General features: G+C 41.8%; 1 protein-coding gene across 1 annotated transcript in view; it reads right to left on the bottom strand.

Annotated features, from left to right (window-relative positions):
* Positions 1 to 18,461, bottom strand: part of LOC139217463 (neurexin-3b) — a 254,786-nt gene that overhangs the window by 156,328 nt on the left and 79,997 nt on the right. Inside the window, exon 10 of the mRNA XM_070848766.1 lies at positions 889 to 1,092. Coding sequence (XP_070704867.1) covers positions 889 to 1,092 — 204 coding nt within the window. The remainder of the gene's footprint in view (positions 1 to 888; positions 1,093 to 18,461) is intronic.

The raw sequence follows: 18,461 nt of genomic DNA on the forward strand, positions 1-18,461 counted from the left end.
TGGACTACAGATGTTCCATGTTTTTAGCAGCTGTGGTAACAGAGTACATTGCATTCTATAATAAATGAGTTACATTTATTTATTTTGTATGTACCCATATGCTTTATGTCAAGAGTGTCTATTCTAGGCTCACGAGTATAAAGGCCTGCACTCTACTTAAACGAAGTACTCGTGCCACCATCTGCAGGCGCGCTGGGTGCTGTGGCATCGGGCTGTTTGCCAGACGGGCCGCAGGCTCGGGGGCCTTTGAAGGGGTGAGTGCCATCTTTGAACAAGGCATGGGAGATGCCAGCTAGACCAAGGGTTACTAATGGACAGAGAGAAAAATGAACCTGCTATCATGAAGAAAGAAAACTAAAAAAGACCACAGAAACAGATCAGCATGATAAGAATGCATTCTATCAGTGCAGCACTAAACACAAACGCTCACCTGCAGTTGTGAATAGATGGCAGAATATAATCTAAAATGTTGCTATCTGAGTTGATGCATGTCTGAGGACAGTGCCATCTATTAAAGTAATTCAAAAAGTGAAATGCGTTTGGAAAAATCTATTTGTATACAATAATGAGCATGACTAAAATGATCTATGATCCGTTCAAAAGATGTGCTGCGGAGCATGGATAACTTTGTTAAGTGTTAGACTGATGGATAGAAAAATCTACAAAGACATCTAAGCATCAAGGCAGAAAAAGTTACAGTCCAAGCAAGTCAAAAACAATACATGCAACTACAAAGACAAACTACAAAACTGGTTTAGTATGTGTTAGGTCTGATATCAAGTCTGGACCATAAAGAAAAAATACAAAAAAAAAAGAAAACACAAAAACAGTATGGCCTCCTCTTGAACTAAAGGGGAGGTGAGCCAGCAGGGACGGTTTATACGATACCTAGGTTGACCGTCAATTTGACTCTCCCGCTGTCCAGCTCAAGCCTCAGTGTATCCGCCGACTCGCGGGAGGTGGCGGCCATGAGGAGGCCGAACGCCCGCTGGGACATGAAGCGGAGGGAGACGTCCTCGGCCTCTGTGTGCATGACGTTTGGAATCACGACTTTCATGTACATGCTGCCGTCGTACGACAGGATCGATGCCTCTGTGAGGAAGAGAAGACATGAGAAATTTTGAGTTCAGTTTTATTTGCCATGTACTAACCTTTCAAGTACGTGGTGCCGACATAATGAATGTGGGGAAAGAAATGCTGTGTCTCTTTGTGTTTGTGCATAGTAATAATGATAAAAGAAAAAACAGAGATATCATCATAACAGGACAAAGTATGGCAATATATTACATCTGCTTCACCCCCTTCTGACAGCTTTGTTTATGCTACAGAATCTTCAGAGAGGATAAAAGAGAGTGTGTACCATGAAAGCAAGTACACACACGCTCACTAAGTACAGCGGAGCCAATTTAAAGTCGGAAAATGCACACATGCTTGCATGCTTCTTATATTTTATGAATGGGGAACAAACACATACATGTCCCACATGCCCGGTTGCAGCTGTATTCATCATCCATCGAGTGACAGGCGGATGTCTGGTAGCACAGGCTGTGGCGCACACATGCTGCTCAGTGTGCAGAAAATTAAAATCACCATGCTACTTCCTCCTCTCCCTGGAAACTCCCCTCTATAGATGTTGTTGCGTGTCCTTACTTTAATTGTGAAATTTTTTTTTCTTGTAAACGAGTATGTACAACCATACTTCCTGACACACATTGTCCTCACACATGGTCACACACAACAACACAACAATACAACACAACACAACCCTTGTCTTGTAGCTAAATAGGAACAATAAGAACAAATAGATCATGGCGGTCTGAAAGCGGCTGGGTCGGACTAATCTGCTCCCTTCTTATGAGTTCGAAAAGGAGGAGGAAGGCAGAGCAAGTGTGGCGAAGAAGGAGGAAGACTGTCAGCAGACTGGAAGCCTCTTGGGGAGAGGGAGACAGATTAAAAAGGGTATCCAACCGTGACATACCTGTTTTGACACCTCAGCTTTTTAAAAGGAAAAATAGCCCCGTGGCCTTAGAAATGCACCACCATTTGGCTGCGTCTAGGGAAATGCTGAGGCTGTGGGTGAGAGGTTCTCGAACATCACATGAACATTGTAAGAGGGGTTGTACTTGGAAATGATGCAATGTTGCATGTTATGTACCATGTGCCGCAGATATTAGTTCCCCCTCTTACACACGGTCCCCTCAATAAAGTGTCACTTTCAAGTTCAGCTGTGTACAAAGATGCATAACCATGCAAACAGTACTGCATTATAACAAATATTGGATTTTTCTTCAATTAAATATCAAGATTCATGTGATATGTTGCAAAATTCATAAATAAGCGGTGTGAAACCCGCAAACCATTTGCCAAGCAGTGCTCTGCTGTAAAAATCCCACATTCGTCAGTGTTGCTTTTAGGGCTGTTGTAGAATCCATTCTATGAACAAGCTGTCGACAGTGTGGGTACAGTAGCCTGGAGGATAATGAAACCTTTGCTTCCCATTGTTTTACTCAATTTTAAATTGCACAGGCTCTCTTCCCCTTTGTGTCTCCCTCACTCTCACGCGCACACACACATAAAAAAAAAAAAAAATCCACACATTCATGAGCACCAGCCCATCCACAGACAGATCACCTAACTGACAGAGGCATGTATTGATTTGTGAGCCAGGTCAGGTCCCAAACTCACACCAGAGGAAAACCATGGTGAGAGTCAATCTGCAGCTCCAAAAAATACAAAGAGACAAGGAAGGACATGAAAAATACCCCATAAAACAAACTGTGATGTCCACTCTGGAGCTTAACAAGACTTGGCACGGCGCCTAGGATAAGACCATTACTGAAAACCGGTTTAGATGTTTGCAGCTACAGTATAAGAATTTGACCTTGGGATTGAAATAGTCTTTAAAATGTCACTTCTAAAATAACAAAAAAGCTTGCAGGGTCTACAATAGAACTGTATTGTGATAAAATGTCTACTAATTTGTCCCAGCTGAGTCGGGCTGGGACTGGGAACCATTGGAAGCCAACAGGTGGCAGAAATAGACACAGCTTGGCGGCTGAGTCATTGTCGATATCATGGAATCCATCCAATGGCCGCCAAAAAATGTCATGGCGATCCAGTGTATGGTTCAGTTAAAACGTACCCCCAACACGTCTTACTAGGTGCCAGTATGCTTGACTGATCCACAGTCCGCCTTGTGCTGTAGCTTTTTAAGAAAGCAGCAACATAACAGCAGCACTTTTTAGAGGTCTGTTTTGCTGCTGGGATAAAGTAGTCCCTGTCATGTCTGAATGTCACTGATCAATCTCAGCTGGGAATGACTGTGCTGAAATCAAATTGCTTTCTATTGTCTGAGAGGAGAGGGAAGTCTTTGCTTGACTGCAGTTCAGTGTATCTTATTCCCACTGCATGTCTCTCTGAGTATATTTTGAGGATGCTGACCTGCTTCATTTAGCACCACTCAGGGAAGGTTTAAGAAGAAAATATCTTAAAATTCAAACTCGCAATTACAATGGACAGTTTATGTAACTAAACTGACCACCCTTTGCCTTCAAAACAGCATCAATTCTTCCAGGTACACAGTTTTTGAAGGAACTCGGCAGGTAGGTTGTTCCAAACATCTTGGAGAACCAACCACAGATCTTCTGTGGATGTAGGCTGCCTCAAATCCTTCTGTCTCTTCATCTACTCTCAGACGCACTCGACGATGTTGAGAACAGATCATTCATGTCGAAGCAGCAGTTTGTCAGCACCATCTTAATGTCTTACTTACGTAGCTGCTGAGAGTGGAGCTTGTTTTAACTACTTTACAATGTGCAGTGGTTCCCAAACTAGGAGATGGGCCCCTCTAAAGAGTCACCATATAAATCTGAGGGGTTGTGAGATGTTTAATGGAAGAGGAAAGAAGAAAAAACAAAGTTCTGATCAGTTTTCAGTTTTCGGACTTTTCCTCTACTCTTTGATTTCTGGTGAAATATTGGATCGTACTGTGCTGTGCTCCAGACATTGAAGGATAGACTGTCTCCTGTAAGAGAAACGTGCTGATGATGACCTGGAGATTCCATACAGTGCAATCTGGGGTAACACAGATGTTAAGAGTTCCTTGTTTAGGAACCAGGGAACCAACAGACTATTCTCCTATAGTCTTGGTATGTGTAAAATGTATGTGCATGCAGGAATGTCGGGATGCCCAGCAGGGGTTAAAGGACTGATCTCGGAAATCCACCTTCAGAACTGAGGTGTGTTCACACTGTGTTGGTGCCCTCTCTGTTCTCCTTGGCTGAGCATTAATAAACATTTCTGCTCAACATATCAAGGTCTCCACCTAGCTTTTCTTCACAGTCAGAGCTATCCGATTTCCATCACATCCACCACTGCCTGGAGGTTTGTTTAAAACCAGTGTGACTGTCTGACCACTTGTGTTTCTCGCCCTATCATCATCATCATCACCATCATCATCATCAGACTTTCAGCATTCCCACATCCAGCACCAATTACTACAGTGAGTACAGTTTAATCATGGCCTGAACTACAAAACTAAGATCCAGGTTGCATGACAGACATTTCTCAAGTCTCAGCTGTTTATTTGTCTAAGTCAGGTACCATGATTACGCACAGCGAGTTGTGGAATCATGTAAAGCTTAATCTTGGCTCCCGGAGCAGAGCTGTAAAGGAGTGAAAGCAGACAGCCGAACCAAACATCACTTCAAATCAGGCTCTGCATAAGTGAAGACTGCTGCTGTGATTATAGCCATTCACACTCGATGTAAAGCTAATAATTGCCCTCAGTGAGATACAGCAGGTGATTGCACACCATGCAGCCGCAGTGTGTGTGTGTGTGTGTGTGTGTGTGTGTTTAGACTTGTACTGTGTACATGCACAACACGATATCCATGCACCCACTGTACAGTGCGTGCCAATCTGCAACTTATTTCGTAGAAGAGATATCAGCCGCAATGAGGATGTCATTTCAGATGGTAATTAAGCTGCTACTTGTCACTTTGTGTGTGCATGTGTGTGTATTTGTGTGTGTGTGTGTGTGCGTGTGTGTGTGTTTTCCAGCAAGCCCAGCACTTTGCATAATTAGCAGTCCAATTGAAGCAGAAGATGGAGGAGGAGGAAAGCTATTAAGTGAGAGGCTTCAGAAATATTCAGGGTATAGAGGAGGCAGTACGCAAGTCAAATCTCTTCAGCGCACACACAAACACACACACAGACACACACTTGTTCAAACTCTGTAATCTGTTTTCTTTCTCTCCGTTCTTCCTCTGTCAGTGTTCCCATTATTTACTTGCGTTGGCTGTAAATGTGTAGGATTATCTGATGTTTTTTTCACATTAAGAGAGTGACAAGTTTTTTATTTGATAAACAAACCAACAAGAGCCGTGACTGTCATTGTAGTGTTTCACATGAATGCCTGCAACCCCCCCCCAACACACACATATTCACACAAATACACACAGCGTCTGCTGTCAACAATCTTTAAAGTTCAAAAATCATATCCAAGGATAAGGACATCGATAAAGAATGTTACAGGCACTAAGTGTGTCTTAGTCTCCTTTTTGTACATATTTATATAGTTTGTTTATGTGTGTGTGTGTGTGTGTGTGTGTGTGTGTGTGTGTGTGTGTGTGTGTGTGTGTGTGTGTGTGTGTGTGTGTGTGCGCATGCACAGTGTTTGTGTATACACACTGAGGCAGTAGGAAATGCCTGCACTCGACAGAAGAGGCTCTTGGCGGTGGACGTTATCCACAGTAATCCTCACCACGTGATTCACTCTGGAGACGCACAGGCAGGCATACGCATGCACACACACACACACACACACAAATTAAGTGCTGCTACAACACAGGAACATCAGAACGACCAAAAATATCCCAACAGACTACACTGTATTTTTAAAGGCATACTCCAGTCGAATAATCCAAACCCCTTGTGAAAGGAAACCACTTAAATAAGACACTAAGCAATACATTTCAAATTAAAGGGAATAGAAATGTGTGTATACATTAAATGGGAAATATTAGTAGCCACACTTCCACACAGCTTCATTCATTCATTACAATGGTTTAAGCTCGATAACATTGTGCAGCTCCTAGTCTGCTGTTACAGTAAGTGGTACAATTCATCTGAAGCAGAGGGACTTCAATTCCCCTCATTCCTGTTTTAAATGTACTATTTAAGTATGACCGACAGCGTGCTAGCCAATATTTGCATGCACCAAAAGCACAAAATGACCTTAAAATTTCACTGAGGACTCCTGAGTCAATGATTACTTAACCTACTGCTGCAAAAACTGCCCTTGTAGAGTTGTTATTGCTGATGTGCCAGCAAACAGCTGCATATTTACACCTCCAGTAGACAAAGCATCTTTTACACATACCTGTATCAGTATCAGTGTTAAAATACTGATAGGCTGAGTTCACTATAAATCAGATAAGTTGTTTCATATTTTCATAATCTCCCTTTTTTGCCGTATTTTTCTCCTTATGAAGACATTTTACCCTAAAATGTAAAACACAGTGCTCCGTCTCAGCCCAGATTGAGGAAATAGTACATACTAAGCACTTTGAAGAATGACATCCCCTTCAGACCGTAAAACTCAGAGAGAGGTCAGAGCACTCAGGGATTATCAAATATTCTGCCGTGCTCAACCTAAGCAGGCCCAGATGAATTTATCAGGATATCAAAAATCACAAGGGGTGATGTAGCGTCAATATGAAACAGTAAGCGGTTTTGTGCATCAAACATATTGAATAGGCTTTACACAAGGATGAGGTAAATCCGTAGAGCTTTATCAACATGTGACAGATATAATCAGTTTCTGAAACAAGCCTCTGCACATTAAATTCCAGGTATGATTTTGAAATGGACATCATACTGTACTATTTATTCTCACTGTATTCTGGGCCTGGAACAATAAAGCAACCGATTCCCACAGTGTTGTTGGCTTAACCCCACTGCTGTTAAGAGTCATACACATTCCTAACCAGTCTCTCTAAGATGGATTATTCAAAGCCAAGCGGCTTTGTTTCACCTGGAGGATGCTGAGGTTATGATTAATGACAGCTTGTGATGATTTATGGGGGTAAAACTCCTGCTTTGTAAGTAGTTAAACACATAGACACACATTGGTCACTCTGTGCAAAAACAATCATATATGTATATATACAGTAGATATACGCAATTTGGAAAAGCTAAATAGCTGCACATTGACCTTAATCAGTGCATAGACTCTCTATGAGGTGGAAACTAAAAGGGTACACAGGGTTAGAATAAGAGTCAGGGTTACGGTAAGGTTAAGGGTATTTTATTTCCCTCAGGTGGCACTTGAGTCATCCAAAAGTTCACTTGGGCCAAACAAAAGGGCACTTTGGGTGGCACGTACACTGTGAAAAATGTTAGTGTCCAGTTAAGACACAGACATATCCTGTTAAAAGAAAGTTGTTCAGCACAGATTGGAGTGGTCATTTCTCCCAACTTTTACGATTCCAATCTGTAATCTGGCTGTGGGACAGTATCTTCTACAGTACGGGCTGCTGTGTGTCTCCACTGGGTGTGTGTGTGTGTGTGTGTGTGTGTGAGAGAGAAGGAGAATTTGTTGATAAAGTAAGTTTGATTTATGGTTTTACCCTTGCTGTATTTTCCTCACTTGACCGTACAATGAATTACTGTTGCATCAGGCGAGCGTGGATAAAGATACATCAGTAAATGTATTTAAAGGGATAGTTCGGATTTTTTAGTAGTGTTGTGGGGTTGTATGAGGGGCCTATCCATAGTTACTGTATTACTCACAATAGATTGTGGTCAGAATGCCTCCAGTTTGGAGGAGCAGGCAGGAGTCTGTTGCCCCGGGGCAGCAGAACCGGTGCTACGGCTCTCGTTTTCTCGTCGCTTGCTTCAAAGCCACCAAACAGTAGTTTTACCTCACAGAATATGGGAGTTGCTGAATTATCACTGCAGCAATTGCTTAGTTTGATTGTGTTTTGATTTTTGCCTTCAAAAGACAGCAATAGTAGAGGAATAACAGGAAATGAGGGGAGAGAGAAGGGAAATGACTAAATTTACCCGTTGGATGACCCTTTGGTTTATGGTTGTCCCATCAACCCGCAGACCATCAGGGTGCTGCATGTTTGCATGTGTTGGGAATTAGGAAAAATGACAGGATAATTTTACAAATGCAACAGATTAAGGAGATAATCAGTCAAACAGACTGTGGGGGAGTGAGTCGGTGTGTGGGGCCAGAAAATAAGCAGCGTCTGTGTCTGTACAACTGAGAGTGTTCTTGTACCTTGTAGGATTTTAAGTATATGTAGATTGGGAGACAGTGTGTGGGAAGAACTGACTGTTCTCCTGTGGGGTTTCTTTTCCAGATTTTCGAAATCCTTTTACGAGGAAAACTTTGATCTGTCTCATTTCCAGCAACTCTAACAATATGTTCAACAAACAAAACAGCCTTGTATGCCTGTAGAACTCCTCCACATCTGCTATGCTGAGCTGTACCTCATGTTTAGCGTTTAAACCACTGAGTATGCAAGGCTCAAAATGCTGAAACTCAAACTGATAGAGAAAGAAATATGCAGCGTGCACACCTGCAGGTGCGCCCATCCAGTGACCCACAGCACCATCAGGGGGCAGCAAAGCCACAGACAGCCAGCTGCTCTTGACACCAGCTTTTAATGTGACTTGTTGAGAGACGAACAGGGTGGAGATGAGAGGGATGGGAGAGAGAAAGAGAAGGAGATGCACCAAAACACCAAAATGAAACAAACAAAAATGAGAAACCAACAAAAGAAGCAGGCGAAATATGAGACTAAAAGGAGAGGAGCTGAATAATTAGTGGCTTAAAGCGAACCTACTGGAAAAGGAAATAAAGTAACTGTGAAAATAAACCTCAGTAACATTAAACATGGCAGACTTACTCCTTTTAAGTATCAATATCATGTTGCAAAATAAGCATGTCAGGTTGCCAGAGTGTCTCTCAATGCATGAAAATACTACTAGAAAATGCAAATTCATGTTATTTTATATAACGTGCAATCACAGATACTACTGCAAACCCCAGACAGGGTACGGTGCTATCTCCAGCAAAGGAGTATTCAGTAGCTTCTCAGTGTTTTTATCCAAAAAATCAGTTAGTCTCTCTGGGAACCTTCTCCCCAACTGCTGAGAGAGGTTTGGAGACTTGTCAATTTCTCAGATGGCCGAACACTGAAGGCTTGATTTCCTCTAAGTGTTCTCTCTATCTCTATCTCGCTATTGCTCTGCGTGTGTGTGAGTGTGAGTGAGAGAGAAAGAGAGAGAGAGAGAGAGAGAGAGAGAGAGAGAGAGAGAGAGAGAGAGAGAGAGAGTGTGCGGGAAACCACTGAGAAGGACGAGCGAGAGTTGGCGTGTGTTGGAGACAAAGACAGAAGAAAAAGAGAATGATGTGAGACACAAAACACAAAAAGCAGGGGGAGATGGGTGCAGCACATTCCCATCCTCTCTATTCTGCACAGTGTGCCACAATGAGAGTCAGGGTTTACATAACCCAGCATAGCTCCTAAGCACACATTTAATTACAAATGGGGATTAGGGAGCAACAGCATAATGTTCTAAGCAGCGAAAAAACGGAAACGAACAGATCGTTTTAAAGTGCAGGAGGATCTGTTCTTCTCCCGGGTAAACATTGTCAAACAAATCTCTGTCTCTCTGCCGCTGCCTCTCTGGCATTTTAAACATTCAGTCAACAGTTTGTACTTCTCTCTGCCTCTCCCTCTCCATCTATCAAGTACTACATCAGCCCTCTCTTGTTCCTTTCGTTTTCATGCGCTGTATGAATCTGTGGAGCTGAGTTGTGTCAGGCACTACTGGCATACTGTTCCAGCACAGGAGGACAACTGTCAGCTCGCCATGAGTCTGTCTTCTGGAGCCCGAGGCAGGAAACACCATTTTTAATGGGAGGCAAGTCATATTTCCTCCTTAGTAGGAGAGGAGAGGAGAGGAGAGGAGAGGAGAGGAGAGGAGAGGAGAGGAGAGGAGAGGAGAGGAGAGGAGAGTTTCTTCTTCTTGATGTGTTCAGGGAAATTACCACAGCTGCTATCCACCAGAATTAAAATTCAATCTACATGACCTCCAATCACTCAGGACCTTCTCTCTGAAAAACCATCATCTCAGCAAATGGAGAGGGAAGGAATAAGAGGATAGTGAAATTAGGATGAATCCATCCAGGGCGGGGAAAAAAAAAACCCTTTTCTAAGTCACAGCGCAGTATTGTGCCCACAGCCGAACCACAGAACTCAGCTTGAAAAACATGTGACACGCTTGATAATGCGGAAGATACCAAACTCATTATTCTGCTCAATTCAACGATTATTCAACAGTGGGAAGCAGATAAGTGTTATAAGACAAATGGAACAAAGATGAGATGAGGAGTGAATGGAGGGGCCTGTTTTTTCGTTGTTGGGACTGAGAAATCAAAAAAAAAAAAAATGCAGTCCCAGGCATCTTCTACACCCAGCACAATACAAGCACGTTTCGGCTTCAAATGAAATCGGATTAATTTAGCATGCTTCCCTAGGCTGCAAAACTGCAAAACAAGTCGAACACACACACACACACACACACACACACACACACACACACACACACACAATCCCAACAGTTAGGCTTAGGTATGTATTTGAGCAGCTATGTATCATAAGCTGTAGAGAAATAAAAAAAGATAACCGTACTCAGTGAGAGCAGAAAGCTTGAACAGGGCAGCATGTTCACTTGGATGTCAAGACTACAATGTTTTATCGCCTTACATTTTTAGTTGATACTTAAAAAGCACGATATGTGATTTAACAATCTATGGCTGACACTGGCTGTTGGTGAAATCTCTTTAAAACGAGCAATCTTCTTTACAGACATGAGACGGAATCCACAGGAAGGATCTGAGGTGCAGGTTTTGATGTGCACCTACTGTTTTCAGAGGATCAGCATGCACTAAGAATTTCAGGCAGTGTGTCAGCGCATATTGACACATCTATTCTAAGCTTAGTCACACATTTTTTTGGCATCACAGTGACACGCCTTTCAAGAAATAAGAACTTAAGGATATTTTTTTTCCAAGGAAAAAATACACTATATTCATCATTCAGGTTGAAATATGGCATATTCTTATATTTTCTTATTTATTTCATTTTTTGTGGAAGTGTGGGCCTGTCAATCATACAGCATATTTGTTTTTTACATCCCAAGGAAGATGGAAGCATTTCATGTGTTGAGAAAACAAGACAGGTGATTTATTCTGTGATACACACACAGGGAGAATATATTAAATATTCACTGTATTACCGTATTAACCAACAGTCCTATGCACATTATGATCACTCCAAAACGAGTGTGATATAGTAACATGGTGACCTGCAGGTGCAGCTGCTGCTGATGCTTCAAATCTACCACCTGCAGTGCCCCACAGATGCATCACAGAGGCATCATGTGCTAAATGATGCGAATCAGTCACCATATCCAGAGCCAGTGAGCCTTTACTGCCGGTCTGTACTCCGGACTTTTGGAATAACCTCAGACTACATTTTAAAGCAAAAAAGATCAAGGAAATAAAGTCTCACTTAATCATTTACATGCATTTTTCATTGAAGCTACTGTAAAAGATTGAAATGTGCAGGTTATTATAGCAATACATTTTTAATAAAGCCAGTAATGAAGCACACATGCTTTACAAAGGGGAAACATATTGCTGTCAAATACTGGGTTGAAAGTCAATATTTCACACGCCTTAAAGTCCACTGTCCTGCTTTACATAGCTGATGGCTTTACCATTCTCCTCCAGCTAATTCTCCGGCCTCATCTGTCTCCGGTCTTAATTTGCTGTCCCCTTCGATAACCCATCCCCCCACTGCCCCAACCTCTCGTTCTTTCTTCTCCATTTTCCTCGCCTTTTACCGTCCTCCATTTTACTGCCTTCCCCCCTTTGTCCTGTGTATGTATGTGAGCACTGGCCTGTTAGTCAGGGCAGACCTTGAAGTGTCATTTTCTCCGTCTGCGGAGATAAATGTCCAAGCAAAGGTGCTTATCACCCGTTTGCGGTGAGCAGTGGAGCTGGGAAAAGACAAGGGCGAGAGAAAAGACGAAGGTGAAAGGGAGTTACGGTGCAGTGGGCGTGGGGAAGGAAGGGAAGGGTCATAGATATGTGGTAGATTTTGAAAAACCGTTATCATTCTTTGAAAAACGAAAGGAAAGAATGACATAAATACACAACTCAGAGACAAAATTCAGCTGGCAGTGAGGGGAGAGGAAGATGAAACCATTTCCAATCCAAATGAATGAGCTAAGGGCAGCGTCGAATGCTTAATAATGATTCCTCAGCTTCTAAAGGTTTCCTCATCCCTCCTTCTCAGGGTGGCATCTACATTATGAATGATAACACAGGGAAAGTATCTGGAAGGCTCCAGTTGTACATCTCATTCTAGCTCACTCAGAGACAATGGCTTTCTTTACATGCCAACAGCTAAGATGCAAAAAAAGAAGAAAAGAAAAACTGCCGAAAGTTGAGTGGCTGTGGAGAGTGCACTCAGACAGCTGCGTGCCTATCAACCTTGAAATGATGTTCTTTTATTCTAACCAAATTGTCAGCGCGTTACACATCAGTCAACTCATCCTGCCAAACAGATATATGACCTTGGAGATGGAGCCATAGACGTTCACCAATTTTTCATAAAAGCACTACTGCCACTCAAGATCTAGCTTATCGGGATTTTTGTGTCAGGTCAAAAACAAACGGATGATATCTGTTCTATACCGGCCTTTTCGCTTGATGTTAATTAATACAGATTCAAAACAGGAGATACAATAAATACCAGTTTTCAAGGATAAACAATAGAAGGCAAGGCAAAAAGACTGACAACCTTCTGAACAATGTAGCTGTTTAACACATTAAGTGCAGTTAACTTGCCACAAGGACTGCTTCTTTTAAAACAGCTCTCATCTGTGAGAATTACACAATCTGTGTCTTTCTAAAGTCAGAATACATAAGAGTCTAATGAAAGCTGAATTATGGGGAATATGGGGGAGTCCAGACTTTTTGGAGCTTGACCCATGCTACAGACTGAGAGTGAGGACATCTCAGCTTCTGCTACACACATTTAGGCCATATATAATTTGAACCTGTCACTGACGAGCTCTCTGGTTTAACGGAAATGTAAAATACCAAATCAATGGATTTATTAAGCCTTGAATGAAAGTTACAGGTTCTGGAAACAAAACTTCTTCACAAATTAAGATTATGTGACGTTAATCACATGGTACGACTATATGTAACAATAAAATGCTAAACCACTCAGCCTAGATGTGAGATTAAAGTAAGTAATATGTATGAAATAGATATTATAACTGGATGTTCTCATGTGAACACAGCATCACATGCAAGTAAAGCAAATGATAACCCAACCCCTCCCCCCAGTCCAGTTAAATGTGCACACCAATTCTTGCGTTTAAAGAAAATGCTTTAGAGCATTTTAAAAAAGTTTATTTTATATCTAAAACAGAAGCAACACTATAATCTAAATTATGCAACATTGTCTGTTAACCTTGGGACTGAGGGTAGGTTTCTTGTGTAAGTCCTTTTTGTTTATGTAAGCTTTTAAATTAATAATGGAGAAAATATGATGATATGGGTTTGCAACTGCAATGCACTGAATAAGATCCATGTTCAAAATACCGTACACGTATACAGGTCTGGTTTGACGTGTGAAATGAAAATTATATGTGGCAGTAATTGGTACCTGACCTTAAGAAATTGTTCGCACAAAGGCTGCTACTGTATACAGCGGCTATTATAGGGCTCCAAGATTAAGGCAGACCTTCAAGCGGGATCAAGTTTTTTCTCTCCCCCTCTGTGGATGGAAAAGGCATTTAGACAAGCATTTAAATTGTGCCACAAACACCGTTGGAACTGGCATTTAGCATATCTGAGGAACCGACCTTAACTGAATACAAATGGGTTTGGATAATATTTTCAGAACGGATCAACAGGTTGTCAAATTGGAAGCAGACACAGTGTGGTGGGAGATCCCATAGATTTGGAACAATGTGTCTCATATTTCAGCCCTTATTCCCATAATTCCCCCTTACTGTTCAATCATTTTAAGAATAGACTAATCAGTGTGAATAACACTATGCAGAACAATTATGGCACCTTTTAAGAGTTAATCATAGACTCTGCATGTGAATGAGACATGGCTGCATATTAAGGACTATTGTTCACAGCTTGTTGAAAGAGTAGGGTGCTGCTGATGCTGTGGTGAACTTTAGAGGGTAGGAGCAAGAATGTACTGTATATACCTCCATGCTATGATGTTCTCTCTCTTCAAATTTATTATCTTATTTCCTTTTATCTAATTTCCTTTGATCCTGCGGTAGGAAGATTAAATCTGCCACCACGTATAATTCGTATTTATCTCCAAAAAAAAAAAAGAAAAGAAAAATTAATGCTTTTTTCAAGCATAACCCAAAGATAAATCAGTACAATGTTTTATCCCGATTACGAGATTCCATACAGGAAGGTGGGGAGCCTTAATGTCATGTCAGTGTCAAACTATTAAAGCCGTGCGGTAACCTATAAGCTCACTAACACTATGAATGAACATTAAGCTAAAGGAGCAGGTGACTGGATGGTATTTCTGGTGTTTGTCAGAACTGAATTGATGGATGCGATTAAACTTCTAAACGTCTGATTGCTAACATGAAGAGTCTGACCAATTTCCCCCCAAATTCTTACGATCAATAAATAAATCATCGTCACATATATAAATAAATTAGTCCTGCCAATTTGAACATTTTGTAGATAATTTAAGAAGAATTCATGCATTCATGAATTCATGCATTTAATGCGGCTGTGTTTCATTTGTGTATCTTCCAGTGTCTATGTATGTGTAGGAGTTTCACCGATAAAGCTAAAAAAATGCAGATTGCGGCTTCTGCAACCAAAGCTGTGCCGCTGTTGTCAGGCCACCACACCACAGCACATCCAGATGCAGCAGCAGCAGCTTGTTCAAACTTCTTTACATTTTTAATTTGTTACTGCTGACACACGTGAAACGGGTTGTCACAGTCACAGCCGTGCCTCCACTTTTTCCCTTGTGTTTCTTGTGTTTGCCCTTCCTCTTCCTCTGTGCGTCCGTGTTTGTTTTCTTTGTGTGTGTGTGTGTGTGTGTGAGCGTCTGTGAAGCGTGCGTAGCGCTCTGCTCATTCAGCCTATATGTGAAACCTGTATGCTCAGAGGACAGTGAAATAAGATATAGTACTGCAGATCTTCCAGTGGTTTGTCTCAGTCCCTCTTTGCAAACTTGATGCCATATGCTGTGGAGGTTTTGTATTCTTAGTGAATATCATCTACGGCTGCCTTCTAAGATGATGTCAAATATCAATGGTGTTGAAATTCCAGCAGCACTTTGACATATCGGCCTGGGCTTTGTTATTGCTTCTGTTAGTGCAAATAAGAAATCTGCCTTTCAAGCTGACGGCCTTGATGGTTTTATTAGAGGTCTGAAGTTCACAGGAGAGAATTTAAGTTAAAAAGCTGCTATTAAAGAATATTTGCAACTAAATGCACATCTGTTGTGAATATACATCCATTACTACAAGCTTCACAATTAATCACAACTAATCACAGCAAAGTGTGCAATTAATTAGCACATTTTAGCTCAAATAAATTGGACTTAAAATCAAATTGAAATGAAATCAAATGAATAAAATACTGTGCCAAGGAATGGCATTTCATTGCCTCCAATAAAAACATTAAGAAACAGGAAGCCAGCTCCATAATGAGTGATGTTTTCTGTGGTGGACACACTTCCAGCCATCAGCTCAGGCCCACAGCCATCACTACTTCTCTCCAGTGACAGTAGGGAAAACACAAGCACTTACTGTATTTGGGCGGTGGCATCTTGTCAGGGAAAATGCAATATGCATTAGACACAATCCAATCCGTCTCCAGTGGATTGGTGTGTGTGTGTGTGTGTGTGTGTGTGTGTGTTCCCAACTGTGTATCCGAGTCTGCTTGTGTAGATGCAGCAGAAAGGCAGAAAGAGGAGAGTCTCAGTGGGATCGCTCGGCGCTGGGCTGGCACACCGTCAGACAAACACACTTCATTACAGGCCTATTTACCTGATTAACTGGGCTACTTTATCAGCTGCACAGCACTCTGCAACACGCGACTGTCAGCAACACCCCAGCTCCCTAAAAGCGCCCCTCCCACACCCACACAAATAGACCCACACAACGCCTGACTTACTGACTGACTGTTTGAATGACTGACTAGCTTGCTGAATCAAAGCAACGTGCATGAATTCCTGTCTCTTGGCAGTCAGGAGATGACATCAAATATACCTCCCTGTAGTCTCGAATTAATGTCACCTCTTACATGTTGGACTCAAATACGACCTGAATAATCTATTGCATTTGAGTTCTCCTTATGGGGAATAACATTTGGGTAACCTTTTCATGTAATGGAATGTAACAATCAAAAGGGAATAAAGCCTGGAGCTGCCTCCCAAAGACGACAGAGAGGACAAAGCCCATCTTGAAACATTATCATTACAAGAGGGTAATGATTTCCTTTCTCTTTGCTTTCTGTAGATCTGACTGCAGGCTATTTGAGAAGAAAATCATTCTCCAGCATCACTTTTTAAAGTACTGTACCAAACTAAACCTGTATGCCTGATTCAACCCAATTAGACACATCCCACACAGATGGAGTGCTGAGTTACAAAAATAACCTTTTCCCACTTTAGCGAATGATTAAAGCTGGCACAGTGGAAGGTACTAAAAAAGGTTGCAAAAATAAAGAAATTACATATCAATTCCACAAACCTCGTCGGTCTAAGGGCAACAGTGTGTAAGGGCAAACATTTTCCCTCAAACCATGAGAATACATATGCACAGTGTTGTATTTTAAGCAAGCAGCTTTTCTCTTCTCTTCGCCATGTGTGCCTGTTGGGGCTGCACCGAGCCAAGCTGCCCTATTTGAATTCAGATCACAGGCAGACAGGTTTTTGGCAGGGCTATGCTCTCGGTCACAACCCAGACGAGAGGGGTCTATCAGGGCCAGGGCCCCAGTATCATACACCTGCACGGGGCTTTGGCACTGCCTGGTCGGTACGAACACGCACACACAAACTCGCAAGTTGGCAGCCGTTAAAGAAAAGAAGGGAAAGCGAGTTTATTTTATTTCGATCTCTAAATGGATGGATGTAAACACATACAGAATGGAGACACAGAAACATATGGTAGAACAGCAAATGCTGATATTTGCTGCTTTTTATATATTTGATATGTGCATATATCCATAATGCAAACACAACCACACACACACACGCAGTGGCAGGCTCCCATGCTGACACTACATCTGTTTGTGTGATGCCACGGCAGACCTCTGATCACAGGTGCTGTCGTGTCTCATGGGCTGGGTTAAAGAAGATATGCCAAACAGAGGGAGTGTGGGTGTGTGTGTGTGTGTGCCTGTGAGTGTGACTGTGTGTGTGTGTGTGTGTGAGAGGGAGAGAGAGAGACAGAGAGAGAGAGAGGAGAGAGTGGTAAACAGGGAGATGCAGAAAGTAAAGAAAGGGAGGGATATCAAGCGAATGAAAAAAAGACAGTAAAAGAGAGACACTCTAAAGAAAGGAGACGGATCACCTGTTTACTAAACCTGGCACATATAGCAGGTAGAAAAACAGAGAAGACAGCAGCACTGTTGTCTGTTAGTTGTCGCCTGGTACGATCTTTAATCTCCTCAAACAGTCTAAAATATCTGTCAGCTTGTATTTTCGTTCGAGTGAACAGCAAGAAAATTGCTCGGTCCCAGAAGAAGAGAAGATATTACACAGAGCAATGTGCTGCCGTTCAATACAAATACAATGAAATCATCTTGAGAATTTCATTCCTGATCATTTCATTATTTGGGTTCCAAAAATATCATGGGTGCAAAACTCATTGAAAATACCACTGGGTTTTCTCAAGTTCTAAAAATCAACAATAGTACATGAGGAGAAGTTTTTGCACTTGGTGCTGTAGAAAAAACTAATTCCATAGAGTGCCACTGAGTAAACCATTGAGGGAAATGTCATCAAAATCCAGCCTTAATAGGATGTTAAATGGGTATAATGTCATTTTTTGTATACAAACTATTTATTTTACTGCTAAACAACTTGGGAGCTGCAGCAGAGTAATCTTACTGGTTCCTCAACAATTCGCATATGACAGTTGGGAAATTAAAAGACTTTATCGAAGCAAATCTGTATTGGATTCCATTACATTGCATAGGTGTACCGAAGAAACAGTGGAGATAACTTTGGCTCTGCCGAGGCCTCTGACTTCAGGAGCTTATAGATGGAAATGCAGATGCAACCTAACAAACACTTCCACTGCGCCCCAAGGAAAACCATTCGAATTAAATGTATCACAAAAACATGTAGGCTGAT

This window comes from Pempheris klunzingeri, chromosome 18 (assembly GCF_042242105.1).
Source record: "Pempheris klunzingeri isolate RE-2024b chromosome 18, fPemKlu1.hap1, whole genome shotgun sequence".
Classification (NCBI taxonomy): Eukaryota; Metazoa; Chordata; class Actinopteri; order Acropomatiformes; family Pempheridae; genus Pempheris; species Pempheris klunzingeri.